This window comes from Ambystoma mexicanum, chromosome 4q (assembly GCF_040938575.1).
Source record: "Ambystoma mexicanum isolate Mex_15411 chromosome 4q, UKY_AmexF1_1, whole genome shotgun sequence".
Taxonomy (NCBI): domain Eukaryota; kingdom Metazoa; phylum Chordata; class Amphibia; order Caudata; family Ambystomatidae; genus Ambystoma; species Ambystoma mexicanum.
Window position 1 is genome coordinate 961,891,361 of NC_090928.1, and position 25,022 is coordinate 961,916,382.

A 25,022-nucleotide genomic window follows, 5' to 3' on the forward strand; every position below is an offset into this window, starting at 1 on the left:
TCCATTTCACACACTGAGACGAGAATAAAAGTACTCACTCTGGTAACCTTTGCATTGGTCGTACTTGGCCCTCCCTTCCCCGCCACTCATGGGCCACTATATGGCTACTTGCCGCTTTCAGCAGATAGGTCACAGCCCCTATGCATTTTCTGTATCTGGAATTTTCTTTGAATAGTGCACTTGGCCCATCAACAGGATGAACGGTGGATTAACACCACAGAAGGAAAAACATTAATTCCAAATGCATAGGTGCAGGTGTGTAATGTGCTTTATCAGCAACAGGGCGAATGCTGCAGGAACCTTGTTTAAGTGAGGTGGGTCACCTCCCTGGGATTTGATGCATGTGTGTTTTGTGACTAGGTCTATGGAACGCATCAAAAATACTGCAAGATAATTCACTACGGGACATATACACCAATCCACACTCCTTCGATACTGTTAGAACTTGGTTGGGGAGGTCCTACGTTGAAATACCACATTTTAAATAACGTGGCTGAAATTGAGTTCTTTTTGGTCGAATTTCGAAAATGCCTTTTCTTTTTTTGCACTTTGAAAAATAAAATGCGGGGGAGCCTCCCCCACCGCCCCACAGCCCTCTCCAATATTCCCTCACCCCACCCCCATCTATTTTCTGCTTTAAAAAGTGCAAATAAATGGAAAGATTAGACTGAAAAACTCGTTTTTATGGGGGATTACCGGTTGGGTGGTGCTACAACCACGATTCACCACTGCTTATGGGCAATGCCGCTGGGCCGGATTCCAAGGCAAGGCCAGGTAACTGTTGTTACATGGCAGCAGGGTTAGGAGAGGGGCAGCAGCCCTGCTACAGGGTCAGCGCCCCTCTCCTCCACACAGATAAGGGAAACAGCAGTGTCTGGTGCATCAAAGCACAGGAAGGGTGGGGTAATAAAAATACCTCACCCTTCCACGAGAATAGATGTGTGCCTTGCACACATGAGAACCAGGCAGGGAACTACAAAGGGATGCCTCCACCCCTCTCCCCCCCACCTGCCCCGGGGAGGGGGGGGCGGAGGGGGACCCATTAGTCAGCTGCATGGCTGGCCTAGGGGGTTGGCGCACAGCCCCCCCCCCCACATACTACAAAGACCCAAGGGGTGCCCTGGGTCCTATATAATGTGCTGCTTGCAGCTCCAAAAGCACAAACTGTTTGTGGACTCTGCATGGGGACACCCAAACAGGATAGGGAAGTTCGCTGTGCTACTCAGCGTCTTCCTGCTCTTTTTCTTGGCATCTGCCACCGTTTGCTGTGCACTCAGCATCAGTGGCATTTGCTGAAAGTGTTCGCTTTATACGAGGCGTCACTAATCTTTTCTACCTTAGTTTGCTGTGCACTCAGCATCTGTGGTATTCTGCAAGCTGTGTTCGCTGTATATGCAGCGTCACGGCTAACTACTTTAATTGAAGAACCAGGCTTTACCGAGACCTTCGCTCTGCAGGGGAATAAAGAATTGACTTGACAATTTTCCCCTCCCGCTTTGCCTGAGGAGACCCGGCGCTGCCCTCGAGGGAAGGCGAACATCTTGGCAGGTCTGGGAAGGTGTGAAGGGCACATCGAACTGGAATGAAGCGTCTTTGCTACAATTCCAAGTAAGTTTCAGCCAAGTTACCGGCCATGCGAGCTCAAGGCTCAGAACAAGTGGGAAGTGACCGAGTTTGTTAGAATAAACAAGTTAATGAAGCAGGGCGAATGCTCACGCTTCAGTAAACAGCAGATGCTGAGGCCAGTCTCTGTGGCACAGTCAGCAAGCGTTCACACTTGGGTTTCAAAAGTTGGGGGTTCGCACCAATCCCCCAGCTTCAACATTCTGAAAAGTGATTTGCAAAAATAAATATTTCAAAGTAATTAGCAAATAATTACAGTTTTGAAGCAGTCTCTGCTCGGGAACTGTTGTTTTTCTAAGCGTTACAAACTAATTTGGCATAGCCAGTTGAGCACTCGAATTGACAGCTGTGCAGAGCCTGCAGATGCAGGTTCGAATCTTGGCAGGGCCAAACTCAGCCTTTCATCCTCCCGAGGTCAATAAAGGAGCACCACACATTGGGAAATAATAAACAGCACTCAGACCCCTGATGGTGCATCACGCTATATAAATGCTAAATTAAGATCTTCAAGCAATTTAAAACGTTTCACCTTAGCGATGCTAGCAGCGTGGGCGGCAGGGGGGAGCGAACAGCACGAGCCAGGCTCAATTGACACCGGCATCCATAACAGACTCATCCCCTTAAAGTCATTGTAAGCAAACTTGATAAAAGAACCTGGAAAGCAAACATATATCCCTCAGGTTGTAAGGCTACATAGAAAGCACTGTGGCTAGAGCCACGCATTTGGGAGCCTGCTGACGCAGGTTCGGATCCCTGGCCAAGAGAAAACTCGGGATTTGATATTCACGTTGCGGGCATATTGGCCAAATAAAAGTTGACAAGCCATGGAACGGCAGGACTGGTAGCACAGCAAGTAGAGTACTTGCATTTGACAGATGTGCGAACACTGCCAATCCAGTTTTGAAATCCCAGCAGGGCCAAACCAAGCTTTTCATCCTTAAACAGATTGCATTTAGAAATATGTCTAGCCCAATTTTGGCATAGCAGGCAGAGTTAGAATGCCCCCCTCCTTTTTTGTAAATGAACAAAAACATTTGTTAAAGCACGTACTGTTCCAGGTTTAACGAACACAGGGGTTTTTCTGTGGAAACACACCATTGTGCTAACAAACCGTTTTTGCAAACATGTTTGCCCTTTTATGACACAATGTCATATCGTGCATAGTGGAGTGCAATGTCGAATGCAAATGACAAATATTGGCAGATTCAAGAGTCACACATCACTGGGGACGGTAGGCATATGCATGACAAGGGCAACTAATGGTTTAATATGGTACAAACCGTAGAAATTGCACGAACGCCTATTACTAGCTAATGTTGCAGGTGTCTGAAATCCAAACTCTTATACTGCAGATTCTCTAAACAACCTTCCAAGGCAAACTGTTAATTATATAATATATCGTGCTTGATACGATACAATTTTGAATGAATTAAAGACAAATGCTGGCAACTCACAAGTCTCACACCAGTGAGGATATTGGTAACTCTCATGACAGGGGCAGACAAAGGTTTTGAGTAAGGTATGTAGATCAGAACTGGCACGAACACCATGCCAGCTAATAGGTATAATAATACAAACGCTCAGTTGCCACAAATAATTTTATGTCAGCCTTCAAGGCAAACTGTTACATTATACGGGGCACAGCGCCAGGCAGTTACCCAAACGGGTGACAAACAAAATCTCAGCATGGAGTTGCACTGCATTAAGGCAGCCACCAATATCAGGTTTGCCTAAAATATTGAAAAATGAAAAGTTTTGAAGTCAATCAGTAACAACATTCAGCCGGCAAGACACCTCAAGACAATTGAAAGCAAATGAGGACAGTACATATCTGATATTCGAACAAGAACAATCACATCAGATCAATTTGCTTGCACATACACTACAAATGGGTGACCAGCCATGAACCAAGTACCCCGACTAGCAGAGCTCAGGGCACAGCAAGTTTTGAACATGCCAACCACAAACAAGGCCAGCACGCAACAAGCTATAAGTATCACAGACATGGCATTTTCTTCGAATTGCCAAATTGATGGGAAACCACTGGTGCAAAATCCGGCACAAGCACTCAAATGTTGCACACCCGGACAGAGCCTACTGATGCAGTTTGAAGCCTGGCAGAGCCTGCACACAAGCCAATGCATAGCATCATCAGCCTGAAGCAAAGGCCATGAGGAGGAAAACCCATTGAAAGGGAGCCTCAACAACAAGCAGCTATCCAATACAGAGCTTGCCAAATATTACTACAAGCAGCTATCCAAAACGGAGCCTGTCAAATATTTCTGTGTACACAGAATAAACACAGAACCCTAAACGGGGTTCGGGACAATGAGCATTCGAACAAGATCAATCACAAATGGATCAAGTTTTTTGCGCATACACTACAAATGGTGGAACCAGCCATGAACCCAGTTCACCGACTAGCAGAGCACATGGCACAGCAAGGTTTGAACAGGCCAACCACAGACAAGGGGTAGATCATGGCCAGCACGCAACAAGCTAAAAGTATCACCGACATGACAGTCTTTCGAACTGCCAAATTGATGGGAAACCACCTGCACAGAATCCGGCGCAAACACTCAATTTCGCACACCCGGACAGAGCCTACTGATGCACTTTGAAGCCGGGCAGAGCCAACACACAAGCCAATGCATAGCAGCATCAGCCAGAAACAAAAGGCATGAAAAGGAGAACCTGTTGAAACGGATCTTCTACTACAAGCAGCTATCCAAAACGGAGCTTGCCAAGTTTTAATACAAGCAGCTATCCAAAACGGAGCTTGCCAAATATTTCTATGTACGCAGAATAAAACACAGAACCCTGAACGGGGTTTCGAAACAATGAGCAACTGAGGAAACCTGTGCTCAGGGGACCTAGTTGCAACAACGCTACTGAGGTAATGAAGCATGCAGGACAATCAGGGGCTAGCTATAGGGAGCCAGGTGAAGAGGGGGCGATGACAGCAAAGTCACCATGGCAAGGTAAGTAAGAGAGAACCCCCACAGGACACCAGAAGGTCTGCACAGAAAACAGAGCGTTTTTGCAGCTTGCAAACCACACTAGAGGGTAGTTCCAGGGCTCAGTCCAGGCATAACAAACACAGCTCAACTGCCGCATAAATTCAAAGACGCATCCCCCGCACATGACAAACCCTGACAGAAAGACAGAGCCGGGTCGGTAAGCGCAATTATCTGAGCCCCCCCCCTTACCATCGGCCCTACCCGGCCACACAGTTTCAAAACCCGGCCGGGCAAAACTTCAGCCTTCACCTCTCACAAGAGCAGAAAGACCACTGCCATAGTTCAGGGGTGACAATTGTACACATAGGCAAAGTGCGAGCGAAGTTTAACAACAAACCCAGAGACTATGGCGCCCGCAAACGAGAAGTGTTCCAGACCATCAGGACCACCCGCATGCAGGTAATACTCGAGTGGATGATCAGCTTCCAGCGTACTGAGGTGGCCGAGGCAGGAGAAGAAATAACACCCCACAGATAACAGTCCAAAACAAACGCAACCAGGGCCAGAATAAAGCCCAGGCTTGCCGCAGGCAAGCTAGGGTACCAGATAGAGGAGATATTTCCATAATAGTCAACACCTCTAATCACAATACAGCTAGTCGGATAGCGAAGCAAACGGAGAGCTCATTCTGACTCCAGGGACGAGCCTGCTGACGCGATTTCAATCCCTGGCAGGGCCCAGCCCAGCCTGTCAATTCTCCAAAGTCGATAAATGAACACCACACACTGTGGGTATTTAGAAGCATTTTGCCTGAGAGGCCGTAGTGCCATAAAAATAGCAAAAACAGAACATGCAATACATGCGTTTGCAGAACAGAATAGAGAAGGAAATCAAAAGAGGTACCGGGAAATACTAGAGAATAAGGTATATGTTTTAAAACACAAGGAAAGACCAATAACACAGAGGTAAAATCCCAAGCAGGCAGCCAGTCCAGCAAGATGCCAGAGTCTAGGGCGACTGGCCCTCGAGGCAGCAAAATACACCAGAAGGCGGGGGCCAGAGTGCTTTAATAAGCACCAAACTTAAATACGGTCCCAACATAAGTAAAAGCAGTGCGGAATACAACCACAAAGCACAACAAGCCAATGCCCGAGGGCGGGGGCCAGAGTGCTACAAGTAGCACGGAATCGGGAAACCGGTTCAACAAAATTGGTAAGCAAGGTGGGGAAAGCTCCACACAGCACAATACAACAGGTCAACAAATGGCCAACAGCCAGGGCCAGGGAGCTACAACATAGCTCGGAACCAAAAAAGCAGGTACAATACAATAATTTGTTAACAAACAGGAGCTAACAGGGGTGGACCATCTCTTAGAAGATCCGGTACATTCCACAACGGTTACCGATTCTTGGAGCACACGGGGGAGTTACCCACCCATATAAGACAAAGGTGCCCGGGTCGTTGGATTCATTTTTCAGGGTCCAATTTGAGCAACTGCACATGAGGCTACCCCACCCCTGTTCGCAAGTTCACTCCAGGTGAGTTAAACAACACACAGCACAGACAAACAGAAACGGGGATAGATAATCAGGCCAACGCCACAGAGGGCCGGGGCCACGCTTCTAGAAGCCTCAAACCTATACAAAATTTTAAATAGATAAACAGGCCAACGTCACATAGGCCGGGGCCAGAAAGCAGCGGGCAAATCTATGGCCAGCACAAGGTGCCGGCTCACACATAACTACAAACCAAACCCCCACAGGGGCTAACGCCGGGCACGATCAAGGAAATGGCCAAACTAAGGGGAACAGACTATGCAGCTAGGAAAGAACAAGCAACCACTTTTGGGGGAGACCGGACAGCCGGTAACCCATCCAGGTCGTGGCGGCACGGGCCAGAGGGGGTAACCTCTGGACCTGGTGCCCAAAAGTATGATATTGTTATGATATGCGATTATTGTTTATGTTCCCATAACCATATCTGTAACAATAAAATCCTACGGCCTTTTATTGCCAACACTTGACCATATTGTTGTGGTGGAATATTTCATGGGGAGGACAAGGGCCGTAAGACATGATGCACACACCCCACAACAACTAATGTAAGTCTGCTGCATATGGGTTCAACAGTTATACAGTTCCAAACCCACCCTCTTACCCCTGTTCAGCAAGAGCACCTTCCACGGCATCACTGACTTTAAAATAGCCAGCACACATGCAAGTCTCCAAAGCCAGGGTGGCAAATTAACATCACAGACCACAACATTATATTCCAAAAATATATGGACATACACTATGACTTCCCAAATTAATTAAAAAAACAAATGTGAAGCGTATATCTATTACAAAAAAATTGAGAATTAGTCCCTCAAATCCCCATTTCCACCTCAACTCCTAAAAATGTTAGCTGGCAAATGCAAATACTTGCTATGTTTTCCAAAACAATGGGCCTCATTACGGCTCCGACGGGAGCCGTGCTGGTAAAACCGGCACGATTGCCGCCAGAGTCGTTTTTTTACTGGCACCCAGGAATGGGCCATTACTGTGTCGTTACGGCCTTGCCGGACCCGGTAAATACCCATTCCTGGGTGCCGGTAAAAAATGCTCCCCATTCCTATTCGAGCCCCATAGTGCTCAATGGGAATGGGGAGGCCGGATGCACCGGCACCATTCAGAATGGTGCCGGTGCATCCGGCATGGTCTGCTCGTGGGTGCCGGTCCACCCGTCAGGTCAGACCTGGCGGGTGTAAGGGCACCCGTGAGCAAAACTCGTAGTTTGCCAGTATGGTAACAACGGTACCGGCAAGCTTACCGGTACCATTGTTGCTATACCGGCAAACTTATAATGAAGCCCAATGTCCATTTCAAGGTTAGGTTTGTATTTTTGAACCAATTTCTTTTCCCAGTCACTTTATCCTGAAGATGAGGTGTCCGTGATTTCTAAATGTGAAACTACAGTCATGGACTAAACAGTGGCGTAGCAGGTCAAGGCACGTGGGGGACCGAGAGGAAAACCGCGGTGCGTCGGTGCAGGAGAGTACCGCGTAATGGGGAGAGAGGGCGAGGGAGAGAGAAACAAGATGAAAATACGTGGCTTAGAGGAAAATGCATGGATTAGGAGGTGGACAGTGGTAAAAGTGTACCGGACAAAGTATTGCAGCTGTGGTATGGCCAGTGGGGAGGGTAGGCAGAAGCATAGTGCAACATGTGAAAAGGTGTTGCAGCCAGAGCATTGCAATAGTCCAAGTGACTAGTAACTAAAACTGCTTTTACAACTTTACACTTGCACAAAGACACAAATGGACAAATCCTCTGTATAGAAGGGGGAATATGGTCATAAAAAGTAGAGAAATGGTAAACAGAAAAAAATAAAAGTAGTGGAACACTGCTGCCGACCGTTCCCGCTCACTTCGATCACTGGAGTTGGAGTAGTCCTGCAATAGGTGAACTACTTTCACATTTCATAGCAGTGAGTTCACCGGTATGAGTAACAGAGCGTGAGGGCATCAGCACAACCTTGAATGGGAGCATGAACATTCTCCACTCCATTCAGGCCCTTCCGATTCTCACTCCGGGTCCTTAGAAAAGGACCTTTCTACAATTAGTAGAGAAGCCTCCAGTCTAGCAGTACAAGGCCTCCGCACCTCAGTGAACAGGAAGGGGTCTTACTATGCCACCCGCTGGCCGCATTGCATGCACACCACAGCAGCACCACACCAAGGGGCTTTGGAGCCATGCATCCGTTTTGCATTGGCTTCAAGGGGAGTGTGATGAAAACACGGATTCCGCTTGCACCACCACATCACCAAACTGATGCTCATTAACAAGCAGCTCTCAGTGTCTGGGCCCCTCACCATCATTCCTTCTATGCCCATCCCCCCTTCCACTGCAGGCTACACCAACCACCCACAACCCCTTGCGTGTAAATAGACTGAACCATTAATGCCAAAGTAGGGAGGGAAGAGAATCAACAAAAATAACAGCACTGGGCACCTACCATCCCATCCATTTTCGAAAAAAGATTTTACAGTTCTTATTTTTTTTAAAACACAGTTCCATAATGTGGAAAAGCAAATGGTTACCTCCGCAAGTCGGGAGTGCTTATGCACATTTTCTCCTTTGTGCACGGTTGGCGCAAGTTGCTGGAGTACACCCCTGCTGCTGGTGAGCGCTCGTGTCAGCCGTGCCAACTTCCCCCAGCCTTAGGATAAAGAATCAAAGAGATGCACTTAGACCACAATCAGAAAGCAGAATGAGCATTATTAGGAACTAAACGGTGTAGTATGTCTTCTGAGAAGTGAGGCATCACATTGAGAAACAGAAGTCATTGATATCTGGCAACAGAAATCTGAAACGATGATAAATAATTACTAAAATTATCAAGGATTTGTATTTGATTGCGGTATACCACAACACAAAAATACAAATCCTGGCTTTGCTGCTCTGTTGTGAAGAAAGAATGCAGAAGACCACTTCAGCAATAGGTTTAGGACACCAAATTAGAGGATATCTAACACAAATTCCCTGGCAGTTGATGTTAATTTGGCAACACAAATAGTAGCAGTGTCAGTGTAGAAAGTGTACCTCAGTGGAAAGAGAGATCAGGCATAGAGGGATCTACTGTCAAACAAAGCAGTCGAACGAGCAGCAAGCAATCAAGCTGTCTTGCAGCTAGCCCCCTTTCTTTCCAGCTGGTCTGTAGGGAGCGGGTCCAGTTAGAGTGGCCCCTCCATGGAAAGGAGCGTGCACTAGCCACCAGAGCAGGACAAACAAAATCAGGGCTACATCTCAAAACCACCTTTTTGTAAGCATCATTATTTTGTAGTTCACCCTTTGATATTGATTAACCAAGCAAAGCTAGTATCCCTTTCTAGCCACCCCACCCTGGCGCTGCTCACAAATGCAACTTGGAGGGATCCGAATATGAAAAGGGGTAATGGTTGCCAGCAACAAAATAAAGATATTAACTTCTGGAATTGACGTTCAGTTCAATGTTCAGGGCATAGCAGGCCCATCTATAAATATGTTGGGGCCCCGGGGAACAGACATATTTGGAACCCTTGAACCAAATGAGTTAAGGAAAACCTTAGTCTATGCTTGCTTCGCCACCACCATGATCAGCACAGGCCATTGCTTGATATGATGCCGCATAACCGCAGGGACCCCCTTGAAGCCTCTTCACCCCCTTCATCCTGGCTAGATTTGTATTTGGTGTAGGGGTTGTATAGCATGAACGAGCTGGGAAGAGCCCCAGAATGCTTTGCAAGGTATTTAGGGTCACCAGAGGTCAGTGGAAGCTGGAATCATAATAATAAGCAAATGGCATTTCAAGGGCAGCCTTAGCAGTCCACGCAGAAAGGACTTGTGTTTCCAGCATAGGTGCAAGAGCAGCCCGAGGAAGGTATATGCGCTGTAGTATGGCCACATCTGCCCCTTTAGACACAAACAGCAGCCAGGAGTCTCCAGCGGGATCTGGCTCTAGAATGTCCACTGAGCGTGAGTTGCACACAAGATGCGGTGAGGATCCTACTGATGTGGTGATGATCCTACTGATCCAGAGAGGATCCTACTGATGCGGTGATGATCGACTGATCCAGATAGGATCCTACTGATGTGGTGAGGATCCTACTGATCCAGTGAGGATCCTACTGATGCGGTGAAGATCCCACTGATGCGGTGAGGATCCTACTGATCCGGTGAGGATCCTACTGATGCGGTGAAGATCCTACTGATGCAGTGAGGATCCTACTGATCCAGTGAGGATCCTACTGATGCAGTGAGGATCCTACTGAGGATCCTACTGATCCAGAGAGGATCCTACTGATGCGGTGATGATCCTACTGATCCAGAGAGGATCCTACTGATGCGGTGAGGATCCTACTGATCCAGTGAGGATCCTACTGATGTGGTGAAGATCCCACTGATGCGGTGAGGATCCTACTGATCCATTGAGGATCCTACTGATGCAGTGAGGATCCTACTGATGCAGTGAGGATCCTACTGATCCAGTGAGGATCCTACTGATGCGGTGAAGATCCTACTGATGCAGTGAGGATCCTACTGATCCAGTGAAGATCCTACTGATCCAGTGGTGCAGTGATTCTTTAACAAAGATCGGATGTAGATTAGAGCGTCCATGCAATTAAGTCTATCAAAGGGCTAGCATTTCTAGCATTTCTAAGGTCTTCTCAAGACAGATAGGTTTCGATTTGCCTCTCTGGATGGGGGGAAAGAGGCATTTCAAAAGCTAAATTAAAACCAACATTCTATATATATATATATATAGAAAAAGTCAGTTTCCACTGGACCATCAACAGGGGTTGTAATATGTTCCTTTTAGTAGCAAATGTGGACACAGCCTCATTATGAGTTTGGTGGTATCTCGACAGTAATGCCACTGAGATGCCACCAAATGGTATTACCGTTACCACCACTTGGTCCAGTGGTATTACCACCAGATTACAAGTGGTGGTAGGCGGTCTTGTCCCCATAAATTGGAGTACATAGGACTCCATGGGGATTTTGGCGGTATTACCACTGGTATGATACCGCAGATTAGGCCATTTTCGGGCGCTAAGGCAGAGGAGTTACCGCCAGCATTCTGCTGGAGGTGTTTCTACTGCCTTACCTCCAAACCTATAGTTCAGTGGAGTGGTAATTCGAGGGAAATGCAGTAAAAACTCAGATACCACTACATTACCACTGTTTTTACCACATCGTTAAAATCGTAATGAAGCCCAAAGATAGGTAAGGAGGCTGCAAAGTATCCTTTTACCCAGAGAGGCGAAACCGTGCATAAACCCTGATGTGGCATCTCCTCATATCCATCCACAGTTTCCCATGAAGTCTTCCCTCGTAAAGGTCCAAGAGGAATCTGAAGGCCAGCAATAAATGCTGTCCCATCGGTCCTCTGAGGTTTGCTAAGGATCAGGTAATGACCCTCAGTTTGCAAGGCGTCGTGTGGATGGTGTCATTCCACCCTCTTGCCAGCTTGCTGTTGAGCAATTGAACCGCCTACTCGGATTCCTTCCACACCCGCCAAGATGGGGTGGTCTGAGCCCAAGAAGGGCATAAGCTGCCTTGCAAGAAATTGACTAAAATAGGGGAACCCAATCCAATGGCAGGTAAGTTATCCCTATGATTTTTGTATTTAAAATGTATAATAGAAGTCAATGGTGCTAAACCCCACAGAGCTCCAGTAGTGCAAGCAGTATGTATTTTGCAGTGGCAATGATGGCATGTCAGAGGTCTTAGTGCCCCGAAGGGTTGTACCGACCTTGATTCTTAGAATAGCCTAGGGTCTTTGATTTCATAGGATGTATGCAATATGTGTCTACGTTAGCTTGCCCGTGAAGCAAATGGTTGGCATCCTTTGTGTGCTCATGGGTAAGGGTGGCATATTTTAAAAGGGACTGCATTTGCCTTTTTCGCAACGTCGTGTGGGCAAAGAAGGAGACATGCATGGTGGGGCTTACAGATCCAGGCATTAGTTGATGGCAATAGCATGGTCAGGGAACTGCTTTCCTTTGGTAAACCTTTACATATGGCTTGTCTTGCTTCTTGGATCATTCCTGCCAGGGATTTGACAGCTGTTCTGGGGGATTAGGTGGCAAATTGGCTTAGGTTTGGAGGGATCAATGTTTGGCTGTTTATCTTTATTTTAGGTCTTGTTAGATGTTACCTACCTTTCCTGCCCCAGAGAGCACACCACCAAGTTACTAGTGACCAGGAGTGCGAGGTATATGACAAGCCTAAATTAGGTCTATAAGATCCATTTTCTTTTAGGACTGAAATGAGAGTTTTTCTTTCTGAGAATCCTAGGGGCACATTTGGAAGCCTAAGCGCCTGTTGGATAGTAATATATGCCTCCCTGTACCACCCTCTTAAAACATAGTAATCATTAGCCCACAGAAGTCCAGAGAGTGCAGGTTTAGGTTAGCTCTAGACAGTATGAATTTGGAAATGAGGGTCCGCATACCAATGCAGATTTCCAGACAAGACAGGCACACCTAAACCTGGCATGCACGTCCACTAGCGCCCCGTTCTTGTGTGATTTGACCCTACAGAAAACCACACCCCTCACTTTAAATATCAGTTCAGAACATCAAACCCATTAAAGAAGCTCAAAGTCACGTAATGTGGTCCCACAACACCGAGACCACATCTTTGAAGGATTGCACTTCAAGCACTCCGCTACTCCATGAATACTACGCCCGCACACCAGACTGTAAATAAATATTAAACAATGGTGTATGGGATTCATATTCAGACAAGAAAACAAAAAAGGGCGTGCATGAGATTATCATGCATATAAAGGTGTATAATAACATCAGATAATTATGATGAGGAAAGGACGCGGAACAAGGGTTCAGTTATCCATATTGTCCTAACCATTGGGTGAGACTAGTCACTAAATGGCATCCTCTGTAATCCGGTAATAGATGCAAGTTGACGAATCCAAACTTTCATAGAAGGGAAGGGAAACTGGCTAAACTCAGGAGATTATGGGAAGGAACACTATCATTTAGGGTACGTTTGTCCTATTTATTTTCTTTATCATTGTGGGTTCACAGTTGTAGGTGGTTAGTGGGGCCACCTTGGAAGGACAAGTGGCAGTACTTCCTTTTATTTTCTTCTCAAAACAAGAGGGCACTCCATGGAGATACAGTGCGGGTGCGAATGGGGGGGAAGGATGGGCCATGAGGGTGGGTCGCCGGGTTCAATTGGCAGGGCTATTGGCATTATCATTGCGATTTCTCTCACCAGGATGTCTGTCTTCAGCTTCACCTACCCTAAGGGGTGCGATATGTGCAGCGCATTATCTACATGTGATTACTTTTACCCCCCACATATGACCCCCCCCCCCGACCTGGATTGTGTTCCTCGTGTTCTGCATTTGTTGTGCTACTGTATCTGTTTCTCTTCTTTGCAATGTTAATTTCTCTCTCTAATAAAAAGGTTTCCATCAAGAACAACAGCAAAAAGTCAAGAGGGCAATGGGGTTTAAAACTTGACAGGGGTGCCAGCCACTGAGAGGAAAGCACGTGCTTCCTACTTAAAAACAATAGAGAAAAGGTGAGGAGCAAAAATGGACAGAAATCCTCGAAGTCCCAAGGAGTGCAGCCTTTCCAAAGAGTGAACGGCGATCAGGGGTTCTTTCAGTACACTTGCCTAGCAAATGTCTTTGTATTTTGTACCAGTGTCGCACAAACGTTTAAAATGAGGTGTGGACATCCTCGTCTCAATTTTGTTCAAATGCTTTAGCATCTCGCGGAACGTCTCTGCCTTCTTCAGGACGCACGTTTTTGCAAGGGACCCCAACTAACAGGAGGAAGAGAGGAAAGAGTTAATCTCAGTCATTTAGGACAAGTAGCTATATTTTAATGTGTGTGCAGAATTCTATTAGCTGGATGATTCCACGATCAGGGCTGCATTCCTCCGATGAGAGAGCATGAAAATGAGCATTGAAATTCCTGCATCCCATCCATGGCCCTTTAAGTAGTCACCTTTGGGCCCAATTTTCACTAGTGATGTGCACATGGAAAAGGTGTATATTTACGCATGGTTAGAATATCGCACATGAATCATTAATTATGAACTTGATCTTTGAAGACCACCACCTACTTAGCCCATTAAAACCCAGGATGCATGCAGCTTTTATTATTCTTACCGGTTGACTCAAAATGGAGAATAAAGACGTCTTCTCTGTTGTGTGATGCAAGAAATATTCATTGTTTTATCTTCCATACGTACCACAGAATGAGCTTTTTTTAATTCAAATCTCTGCACACTAGATTATACCACCTGGTCTAAATAACTGTGCGCAACAACTTTATCCTTTCTCTTCTCGTTTTCCTTTTTCTACCCTCTTTTTGTTGCTGTCTCTTGTAGACAACACTTACATACTGAAGAAGACCATGAGCGTTTCCTAAATGCCAAAACATGTCTACCATCTAGAAGGAGGCAGGAGACACATACCATTTTTGTTTTTAGAATCCTTTGACACATTGGCAGAGCAGGGACGTCATTTCACAAAAATGACAGGGGTAGCGGAAGTGACATCACACGACCCTTGACCCCCTGGTGACATCACAGGAAGTGATGTCATTTGACCACACCCCGAAGTCATATCGCGGGATGCGATGGAACGCAACCTTTCACCCGTTGACAAAACAGAAAGTGCTATCACATAGCATTGTACACTACAAAAAATATGGTTACGATATCACTATAATGTGATGTACATTTCATACAAGAATGGATCGGCATATGTATCGTTAAGATCAGTGTGTATAGGCCCATATTACCAAATTACTGTGAATGCAAGCAGACGTCCATGACCAAATGATAATGATGTGGTATTATATAGCACTTACACTTAAGCGCTTTATACAGAAAAAATATACACCCAATATCACTCAACCTGTGTTGGTACTCATTTAACGACCACAGAAGGATGAAAGGCTGAGTTGAGGTGTTTAAGAACAGACTAAATCAGTGACTCACCCCCTGAAGTGTGCCTGAAATAAACCTTTAATGAGTCTAGCAATTATTGTATAGAATTCCAGAAAGACACATTATTTGGTATTCCGAATCTTTCTTATTTAAGGTCAGGGCTGAAAGTTTTAGACTTGTGTCACTCCTTTTCTTCTTTTTCTTCTTTTTTTAAGGGACTTTAACAAGAAAGCCAGCCGCTCCAGAACTAAAGAGCCACATGGTGCTGGCCACAGCCCATGAGCTTGCATTACAACAACAAAAACAACGTTTTTTTCTTTTTTTTTTCTGACGTCCCTGTGGCAGAGAGCAAGTGTTCGGTAGTAGGAAGGTATACTTACAGAAGCCAACGGACCCCCTCTTTTCATGACTTTGAAAGGACTTGCTGTTCCTGATTTTTGGAATTTCTGCTCAACTTTCTGATATACACTTTTTTTCCTAGTGCTTTTATGAATTCGCTCGTTGGAGCCAGTGTTATCTTTCCACTGAACTCTAGGTCTTTTTCATCTTTATAATACCACTCCTTCAGTTCCAGCCAAGACTGCTAGACTTACTTGGTTCAAGACCAAAATAAGATGCACTACCTGCGAGTCAGCACCTTTGCTTTCTTTGAGTTGGACCCACTTTCCACCCGAGGCTCGTGAGCCCTACACCTGTTACCATACTAGAGGTGTCGTTTTCAAATGCATGGGATTGCAGAAAACAAAAGTCTGCAGGTGGGTTTTGATGAACTATAAAACAATACGCACTACGACTCTCTAATTTAGTGGTGTTTGAAAGATTTTACAGCATACCTATTTTACTAGGTGAAATCTATAATCTCCAATTCAGATTGTTCATATTTCTTCTGAAAGGTGGGTTGTAAGAGTTACACAAATGTTGCCTTCTCATCAGCTACTGGGAATATTAGTGTTCTAGCTGGTAAACAGTTGCCTTAATGCAGGTTGCAGATTTCACCCCATCGCTAATGCAGGAGACCTACCTCTGCCTCCCTGGATATTACTGTTGAATGGACAGCTGAGTGTTGCTTATTGTTACAATGTGACCAAAAACAGGATATGGCCCCCTGTGCTATGGACAATAAGTACTTTGATGAAATTAGGAGAACTTGGGAGGTCTCTGACCACAGCAAGTTAGAGTAAGCTCTTGTGTGCTTTTTGGGAAAAATGCAGCATTTGGTCATGTTAGTCTCAATTATTTTTAAATTGTATTTGAATACTAAAATACGTTTGGTTAAGACTAACATGTCACACAGTTTCAACCAACTTCCATGATGTCTCAGCCACACAGCTGATAAACGGGTATAAGATCCTAGGCAACAACCTTGAGCTTAACACAAATTGCACTTATTGGGATGTGCTTGTGATCTGGCTGCGAAGGAATCAAGAAAGATGTCTTCTCCACTTGCCAGTTTACACAATTGTTTATCAGTGGTATCCTGCAATCTCCTTGTCCCCTTCCAGGTCCAGTGGAGAGATGTGCCATGCTTTGAATGCCCAAGCCTTGCCTGCTGCCTGGGATCGCTGCTTGGAGACCGAGTGCGTGTCCGACACTTTGATGATCCTGTGCAACGGAAGATTCTCCAACCCAGCTAATTGATCTGTCCTCAGAGCACTTTAACTAGGTGACATAGAAGAAAAGTTTGAAACCAAAGTGTGAGGGACCGGACTTGGGTGCTTAACAAACTGTTGTAAAGTGCTTATCTGTGGTTGCATGAGCTGTATCCTGTTGTAGAATGTTGTCCTGTGAGTGTGTGTGAAGGTTCCAACTCATGTCAGTTGGAGCTGGGCCTACCTGGGTGATGGGACCCAGTGGCATCCTCTAATGTAAGATCTTGATGTAACTAAGAATAAACCTTAAGTGTTTCACCTGCAAAGCGTACTGAGGCTGCTTTACATCACAAACACACAAATTTGCAAATCCACACAAAACCAATTTTTGTGGGTTTTTCACCTGACCAGAGTAGCTCATTCCAGGTGATACAGATCTATCCAAAGCTAATAAGACATCACAACAAGCTCCCACGACGAGCTCGATGCCACCTGGTGGGAACATCACCAGCACTCAGTGAAGATTCTTGAAAACTATTGTGAGAGTATTGATCGGAATGACCCACCAAATAAATTTGGGATTGCTGGTTGCTGCCACATCCTCCAGAAAGGGACTTCTCCTACTGAGAATGTTTTCTACTCAACTAAACCCTGCCACCCGTACTCTGTAAATCCCATTCTGATTCTGTGAAATTTATTCCAGCCAGGTTGGAACCAGTGCCGGCTGAGAAATCCTGGGCGCTATCACCAGACACCAGCAAGAACCAAGTGTCTGTGTGCCAAGCATCCTGGCATCATGCTGTAATCCTGTGTAGGTCCATCTCCACCCCGCCCAACCAGAGCCTTTTCTTTATTGCACATTTTTTGACAGAGAGCTGAAGGTGAGCCAATCTGAGGCCATGGGGCCTGCCTCGAATATTAAGTTTGACATGTGCCAAATTCACTGTTTTGGAGTCCCTGACATCGAATAAATTTCAAGGTAACTTTTGCCACTAGTTCGCACCCACTACCCCAAGTCCGCCTGGTTTGTTCTCACTCAGCAGAACGACTGGTCCCCCTATTGCAATGAGTCATTTGAAGATTTCCAGGATTTTCTTGACTTTTGAGCATCCTTGAGGGTCTCCATTGGCCCTCAATACTTTTTGCTCTCGATGTCGGAGACTGCCAGCACCTCTGGCTACCAAAGCTTGGTCACAGGGCGTGCCAAAGACACTTGCTATTTCGGCTACCATGACAACTAAACTAAAGCACTAAGCGCATATCAACTCTCCCATACTCGTCCCCCCAAGTGGAGTATCTGCCAGTTTGCTTTTAATGGTTTTTGTAGTGTGAGACTTTAGGAAGTGGGAGTTATTGAGCTGCTGTGGTTTTTGGCTACCTGAGTAATGAGGGCTTGTTTGGAATTTTTCAATGTGTGTGTGTAAGCCGGTGTACTCTGCTACTCAGGTTGTTAAAGCTTCACTTTAGAGGTTTACTTAGATTACTCGTGGTGGGCGGGGCCTATATGTTGCGGTTCGGAAAAGTAATGTCTACTAGGGTGGAGTATGTCATGTGTTTCAGCAGAGAGCAAGCTGATAACTCCCAGTCGCCATTTTGATAACACAACAAACTCTCATGCAAGGTGGGCCCTCTTCTCACCCCCAGGAATGAAAGCTGTTTAATTCAACCCATGTCAATGGAAGCCCATCTTCCCGACAATGCACACATCAGGCCTCATTACACGGACGGCGGTAAGGGTTTACCGGTACCGGTATTTTACCGGTACCGGTAAAACCTTACCGCCTTACTACGAGGTCCCTTTGCGGGTTGGGGAATTTAACGCCTGCTTTTTGCAGGCGTTAAAAACCAACCCGCAAAGGGACTAGGGTGCTAATTACGGTACCGCAATTTGCGGTGCCGTAATTAGCACCTTCCCCATTCCCATTATGCCCTATGGGGCAAAAATGGGAATGGGGAAGGGCAATGGGGGAAGGGGGAATTACCGCCCCACCAACCTTGGAATAGGGCGGTAATTCCCCTTTCCACCAAGGTGGTGCCGGTATTTTACCGGCATGGACCAAGGTGCTAATAGCACCTTGGTCCACCGCCATCCGTGTAATGAGGCCCATCGAGTTAAATGTAAAACTAGCAGACATTTAAAGAAAATAGTAGTAATCAGCTTACATTAAACTCAAAATGTATTGTGAATATTTAAATTAACAGTAAGATGGAAATAGGACATACAATGCAGGAGGACTATCAGGGGCAAGTGTTTGGAAGAAAGACAATGCTTAGCAACACAGGTTCGATTCCTAGTTTTGTGCTCATATGCTGGTTTTGGAATTAAGCCCGATATAAAAGATTAATTAACTGCAAAAGGAAAACATGAAGGAGTAAAAATAAGCATTAAGGTGGTGTGAGAGTAAAATAAAGGGGAGGGAGAAATCAATAGTGGCAAAGGGGGTGGGGGTGCCTGGAGGATTCAACCCGTTTTTTTGTTTAAAAAATGGAGGAATACAACAAGAAAACAATAAGGAAATACAACCTGGCTTGATGTGGAATGACATAAAACAAACATGTCATGCATTGAAATGGCTGCATTGAAACAGATTTGATTGAAATGTCAGATCCCCCATGCTCCCCACAACCCCTGGGTAGAGGCATTTGGTGAAAATTGCCATGAAGCAAGCTCACCACAGTCTATGCGCTGCACAATGTATTATAACTGTCCACTTTAATTTCCTTTTTTTGAGCAGAATATGCCATCGTTTTTTCTGATTTTTCTATTTTTTGCTTGAATAAATAAATAAATGTTACTTGAACAGAGATTGCCACTGAAGATGTTATTATCTTTAGCGTTCTTTTCTATGCTTCTCCATCCATGATATCAGAGGCAGGTGGCATGTTATGTTATTGTTATTTATGCAAGGCACCTCTGCCATTTCCATAGTCTCCAGGCGTTCGGGCGGATCTGGTAAGGCAGGAGGGCTTAGTTAGTGGGATTGAGAGGGAAAAGAGCAACAGAGCTTGGATGTGCTGTTGGTAGCTTCTGTTTGGAAAGAACAGTCACTGTGGGCTGGTTTGTTTTTAGTTGGTCGACGTCATGTGGTGATTGGTGTATGAGTGTGTATGTGTGATTTGTGTGCGATTGGTTTAGTTTCCTGTTGGGTGTTGTGGAGTGTGTGCAGTTAGTGGGCTTTTTAGGTATTTGCAGCGGGAGAGGTATAAGTGTGTTTTGTTCAGTGTTTGAGAGTGAGTATGCAGGACATTGGAGAGTTTCTAGTAGGATTAGTGGAGATTTGTCTGCGTCCTTTTGTGTCCTGGTTCTGTTGATCTGCCAGGTCATACTATTCTATGGTGATTTGTGTCGGACTGTTTTATTTTGTTGGGTTTTCTTGTTTTGGTTAAACAATTATTGGTTATTTTGGTGTTTCCATTGTGATGTTTTAGCAGTTTTCCTTTTTTGATTTCTCCTGTTTAGGTGGACGAGTTAAAGAGCTATGTTTTAAGCGGTTTTCTGAACTTTAGGGGATCTTCTGTTGTTCGTATTTCCTTTGGGAGCGGTTCCAAAGTGTTGCTGCTATGCATGTGGATAAGGTCATCAGGACTGCACACAAGAACACTATACTGCAAAAGTACTGCCATGTTGAATTTCAGTGACCATATTTCCAGCTGTTTTAATCCTCACTTTAGATATGGCAACACTGAATTTGACACCAATAATTATTAAGGGTTTTTCCGAATGATCCTCCCACAAATGTGAAATGTAATTTAATTGATAGTGGATACGTGGAAACCGATTTCTCCAATGGACCAAACTTATGCTTCTTTTCAAAGTGTTTGCGTCTCACTTAGACTTTCTTACAGAAATACCTCTTGTAGTAAATACTACCTGTGCCAGTAACAATTATGCAAGTCTGCCCTATCAAAGTTTACCCCTGGTAGAGATGCTATTTCTGGCACAGGTACACTGCTGCTTCATAAATACCAACTCGGTCATAAATACCAACTCGGTCAGGTGTAACCTACGAAGTAATTTACATTTCTTTTTTAAATTATGTCCATTTAAGCTTTTAACGTGATGGTGGAACTGAATGTACAGTAGCGGTTGATACCACAACTGTAGATTTTTTTAATGCAGAAAAGGATCAATACTGACCCCTTTATGCATTACATGGGAAAGGTGATGAAACCTTTCTCACCCCTTCCAATGCCCCCATGTAAAGTTTTTCCACAGCATAGAAGGGAAGCACTTGCACTTCCCTTGTATGGGGTTGACACATATTAAAAATGTATTTGGGCATTTTACAATTATTATTTCCACCTTTAAGGTGGAGATGAAAAAATAGGCAGACTTGACCTGAAAGTCTGTCTTGAAATACCGCCAGTGGTATTGTACCCAATTCTGAATTGGGAAAATACTGCTGATTTACCATTATCACCCAACCCTGGATGAGGCCCCTGATGCGGGCAGTTGTGCTAGGAAATTGGCACGCTGCCTCGCTGTTTATTTTCCATCTACTAGCTCTATTAGAGATCGATTTATGTTCCTCCTCCCATCCCCCACACCATGGCACTATTGAGCTACCACTCTATACCTCCAGCTCTGCAAACTTCTTTCTCCACTTACCAAGTTATTCCCTCCACCCCCTGCTTTGACTCCATATGTGTCCCTCCTCCATCACAAGGCTCTCACAGTATTCCCGCCTTTTTACTTACATTTACATTTTCTTCCTTCTGGTTGCAAAAAGACACAGGAAAATTAAAAGGTAAACAGTCCTCCTCGATAGCATATTTGATGGCAATACAAGATTACAATAAATTCACATTGACAACGATAGGGTCTGCTTCTAGAAGCACAGCCAAAATATGTTTATATATTATAACATGTGCTAGAATCAAATATGTTTAAATAATATAATAATAACACATTTTCAATTAGGAACATAAGCACAGCATGCAAAAAAGGTTGTACAATTCGAAATGTGCCTGCATTTCTAGTAAAATGAAAAGAACGACATTTAACATTATATCATATTAATCCCAGTCTACCCGATTCAACCAAAGTTATTTTACAAGCCCTCTTCCTCTTTTCTATGTCAGTGGCATAATGTTGCAGTATCCATACCTCCATCACTTCTGATGATTGTTTTAATTATGTGTTTAGTGTTTTTTGGTTTGAAGGCCTATTGAAGTGGCACTGGTCTGAAGGCCATGGCCAATGGTGCAGAAATAATCTATGGAATAACAGAACCCTTGAAAATCATGGAAAAGCTTTAGTTGCAGAGCCATTAAGGTAAGAACATAGCACAACAAAACCGCTGAAATTCAGCTAAAGCCACCTTAACTTCATGCCCCCTGTTGTGCAACCTATGACCACAATGATGACATACCTGAACACATTACTGATAACATCACTAATTACATCATATATGACACCACTGATTACATCTGTGATGGCATCAGACATAACATAATTTATGACTTTGCTAATATAAGTTATTAACTTTTTTATTTAAAACTATTAACTAAATAACCATTTAGGCCATGGCCTTTGCCATGGCCAAGACTGTGGTGTCTTTGCCATGGCCAAGACTGTGGTCACTGGCAATGTCCGAATGCCATGGCTAGAAGCTTGTTAGTGTTGCACAACATACAGTGGGCACGGCCAAAGGACATAGATAGTGGCCTCTTAATCTGTTAACATATACAGTGGGCATGGCCAAGGGCCATGACCACTGGCTATGACTAAAGGCCATGGCTAGTGGTCTGGTGGTGTTGTAAATTATACAGTCGGCACAGCTGAAGGCCATGGTTAGGGGTTGATTAGTGTTTGAAAATAAACAGTCAGCATGGCCAAAGGTGATGTGCACTAATGTGTTATAATATACAACCATTGATGGCCTTAGGCATGGCTAGTGGTTGGTTAGTTTTGTGAAATAGATAGTGGGCACGGGCCGTGGCCACTGGCCATGGATGAAGGCCATGGCTTGTGCCCCTTACTGTGGTAAAATATACCGTAGGCCTGGCCGAAAGCTGTAGCCACTGGCCATGGCCAAAGGTCAAATTTAGAGCCCCCTAATGTGTTAATATATACAATGAGCACGGCTGAAGGCCCCGGTCACTGACTATTGTCGAAGGGCATAGATAGTGGCTCTTTAATGTGTTAAGACTATACAGTGGGCATGGCCAAAGGCCATGGGCACAGGCCATAGCCGGTTAGTGCTGTAATGTAATCAGAGATTCCAACAGTGAAGTCATAGATGATGTAATCAGTGATGTCATCAGGGATGTCATCATTGTGATCATAGGCTCTACAACAGGGGGCATAAAGTTAAGGTGGCTTTAGCTGAACCTCTGGGGCTTTGTTGCACTATGTGCTTACCTTAATGGCTCTGCAACTAAAGCTTTTCCATGATTTTCAAGGTTTCTGTTATTCCATAGATTATTTCTGCACCACTGGCCATGGCCTTCAGACCAGTGCCACTACCAGACCGCTAGCCATAGCCGCCAGCCATGGGCAAAGGGCATGGCATTTGTCTGGGTCCACTGTCCATTTTAGAACATTAGCAGACCATGCCAGTGTGCCTGTGCCCACTGTCCATTTTCAAACACTACCAGAGCACTAGCCTTCGGCCGCTCCCACTCTATGGGCCTCATTACACGGATGGCGTTAGGGATTTACCAGTACCGGTAAAATACCGGTACCGGTAAATCCCTACCGCCTTACTACGAGGTCCCTTTGCGGGTTGGGGGATTTAACGCCTGCTTTTTGCAGGCGTTAAAATCCAACCCGCTAAGGGACCTCGGAGCTAATTACGGCACCGCAAAATTGCGGTGCCGTAATTAGCACCTTCCCCATTCCCATAGAGCCCTATGGGGCAGAAATGGGAATGGGGAAGGGCAATAGCGGAAGGGGGATTTACCGCCCCTCCAACATTGGAATGGGGCGGTAAATCCCCTTTCCGCCAAGGCGGTGCCGGTATTTTACCGGCATGAGCCATGGCGCTAATAGCGCCATGGGTCACCGCCTTCCGTGTAATGAGGCCCTATATTTTAAAACAATTGCAACCCGTTGCTCAAAGACGTTCATCAATCACAGACTTGTTTTGACAGTGGTTTTGTTAGGTATAAAAGATGGCAGGCTTTGAGAACTGTCCATTTTAAAACACTACCAGACCACTAGCCATGGCCTTCAGGCATGGCCAGAAGGCACTGAATTCGGCCATGCCCACTGTCCATTTTAAAACACTTGCAACCCATCGCTCAAAGATGTTCATCAATCACTGACTGATTTTGACCTGTTTTGACAATGGTATTGTTATGTATAAAAGATGGCAAGCTTTGAGAACTGTCCATTTTAGAAAACTACCAGACGACTAGCCATGGCCTTCATCCGTGCCCACTGTATATTTTAGAATACTTCCAGACCACCAGCCATGACCTTCGGCCATGGCCAGTGAGCACGGCCTTTGGCCATGCCCACTCTATACTTTACCCATTGTTCAAAGACGTTCATCAATCACAGACTGATTTTGACCTGTTTTGAAAGTGCCATTGTCATGTATAAAATATGACAGGCTTTCAGAACTCACCATTTATTTAGGCAATGTGCAGTGCAATAACATTATTTGCCAAGGATCAAACACTTTGGTTGCGCAGCTTATTACAAGCTCCTTGTTTTACGGCCAGTCTCTTGGTGACTGCTCTGATACATCGCATGACCCCAACTAACTGCATTTAGGTAGCACGGAAAACGGAAAAAAATGAATGGCTACAACAATAACATATGCCCAGGTACTTTTGCCCCATAACAAAACTCAAAAGCTAACATTCATGAATTTACGCACAGTAAGTGAAGAAATATTTTAAAGTGAAATATACAAATGTAGTTTAATTGACACTCCCCTTAGATTCTAAGGCTTAGAAGAAACTGTGCAAGACGAAATAGCATTGGACTTTAACAAAAAGTAATGAACACTGGAAAAATAACCTGAGAGAGGAAATGTTCCAATACATTGCTGTAAAAGAACAAAAGGTGCTCACCTTCCGAGCAATCTGTATTGAAATATTCCCAAGACACAAAAAATCCCAATACCAGACAATTGCTTGTGGTCTTGTGGGGAAGCGTGTTCACTGGGAAAATGACAACCTGGGCAAAATCCTGGTAGCCAAATACTTGAGCATGCTTGCCAACCTGAAAAAATAGGGGTTGTGACCACCCTCTAAAAAAAGGTTATTTTGTCCACCTTCATGTGTCCCTTATTGGTGCCCTAAATCAGGGGAAAATAATTGCAAAATAATAACTCATGCCACATCCTAGGAAAATACTCAAGACTTGCTTGCCATCTCATCTTTTCCTCTCCTCATCCCCATGTCTTACTTTCAACAATACTCTGCTTTATAAAGATAACTTG

The 25,022-nt window shown here is 44.9% G+C and overlaps 1 protein-coding gene across 1 annotated transcript in view; it reads right to left on the reverse strand.

The window, feature by feature from the left end:
- KCNH1 (potassium voltage-gated channel subfamily H member 1) overlaps positions 1-25,022 on the reverse strand; it is a 2,382,450-nt gene that overhangs the window by 1,794,233 nt on the left and 563,195 nt on the right. The window contains exon 6 of the mRNA XM_069608514.1: positions 8,665-8,783. Within this exon, the coding sequence (XP_069464615.1) occupies positions 8,665-8,783 (119 nt within the window). The remainder of the gene's footprint in view (positions 1-8,664; positions 8,784-25,022) is intronic.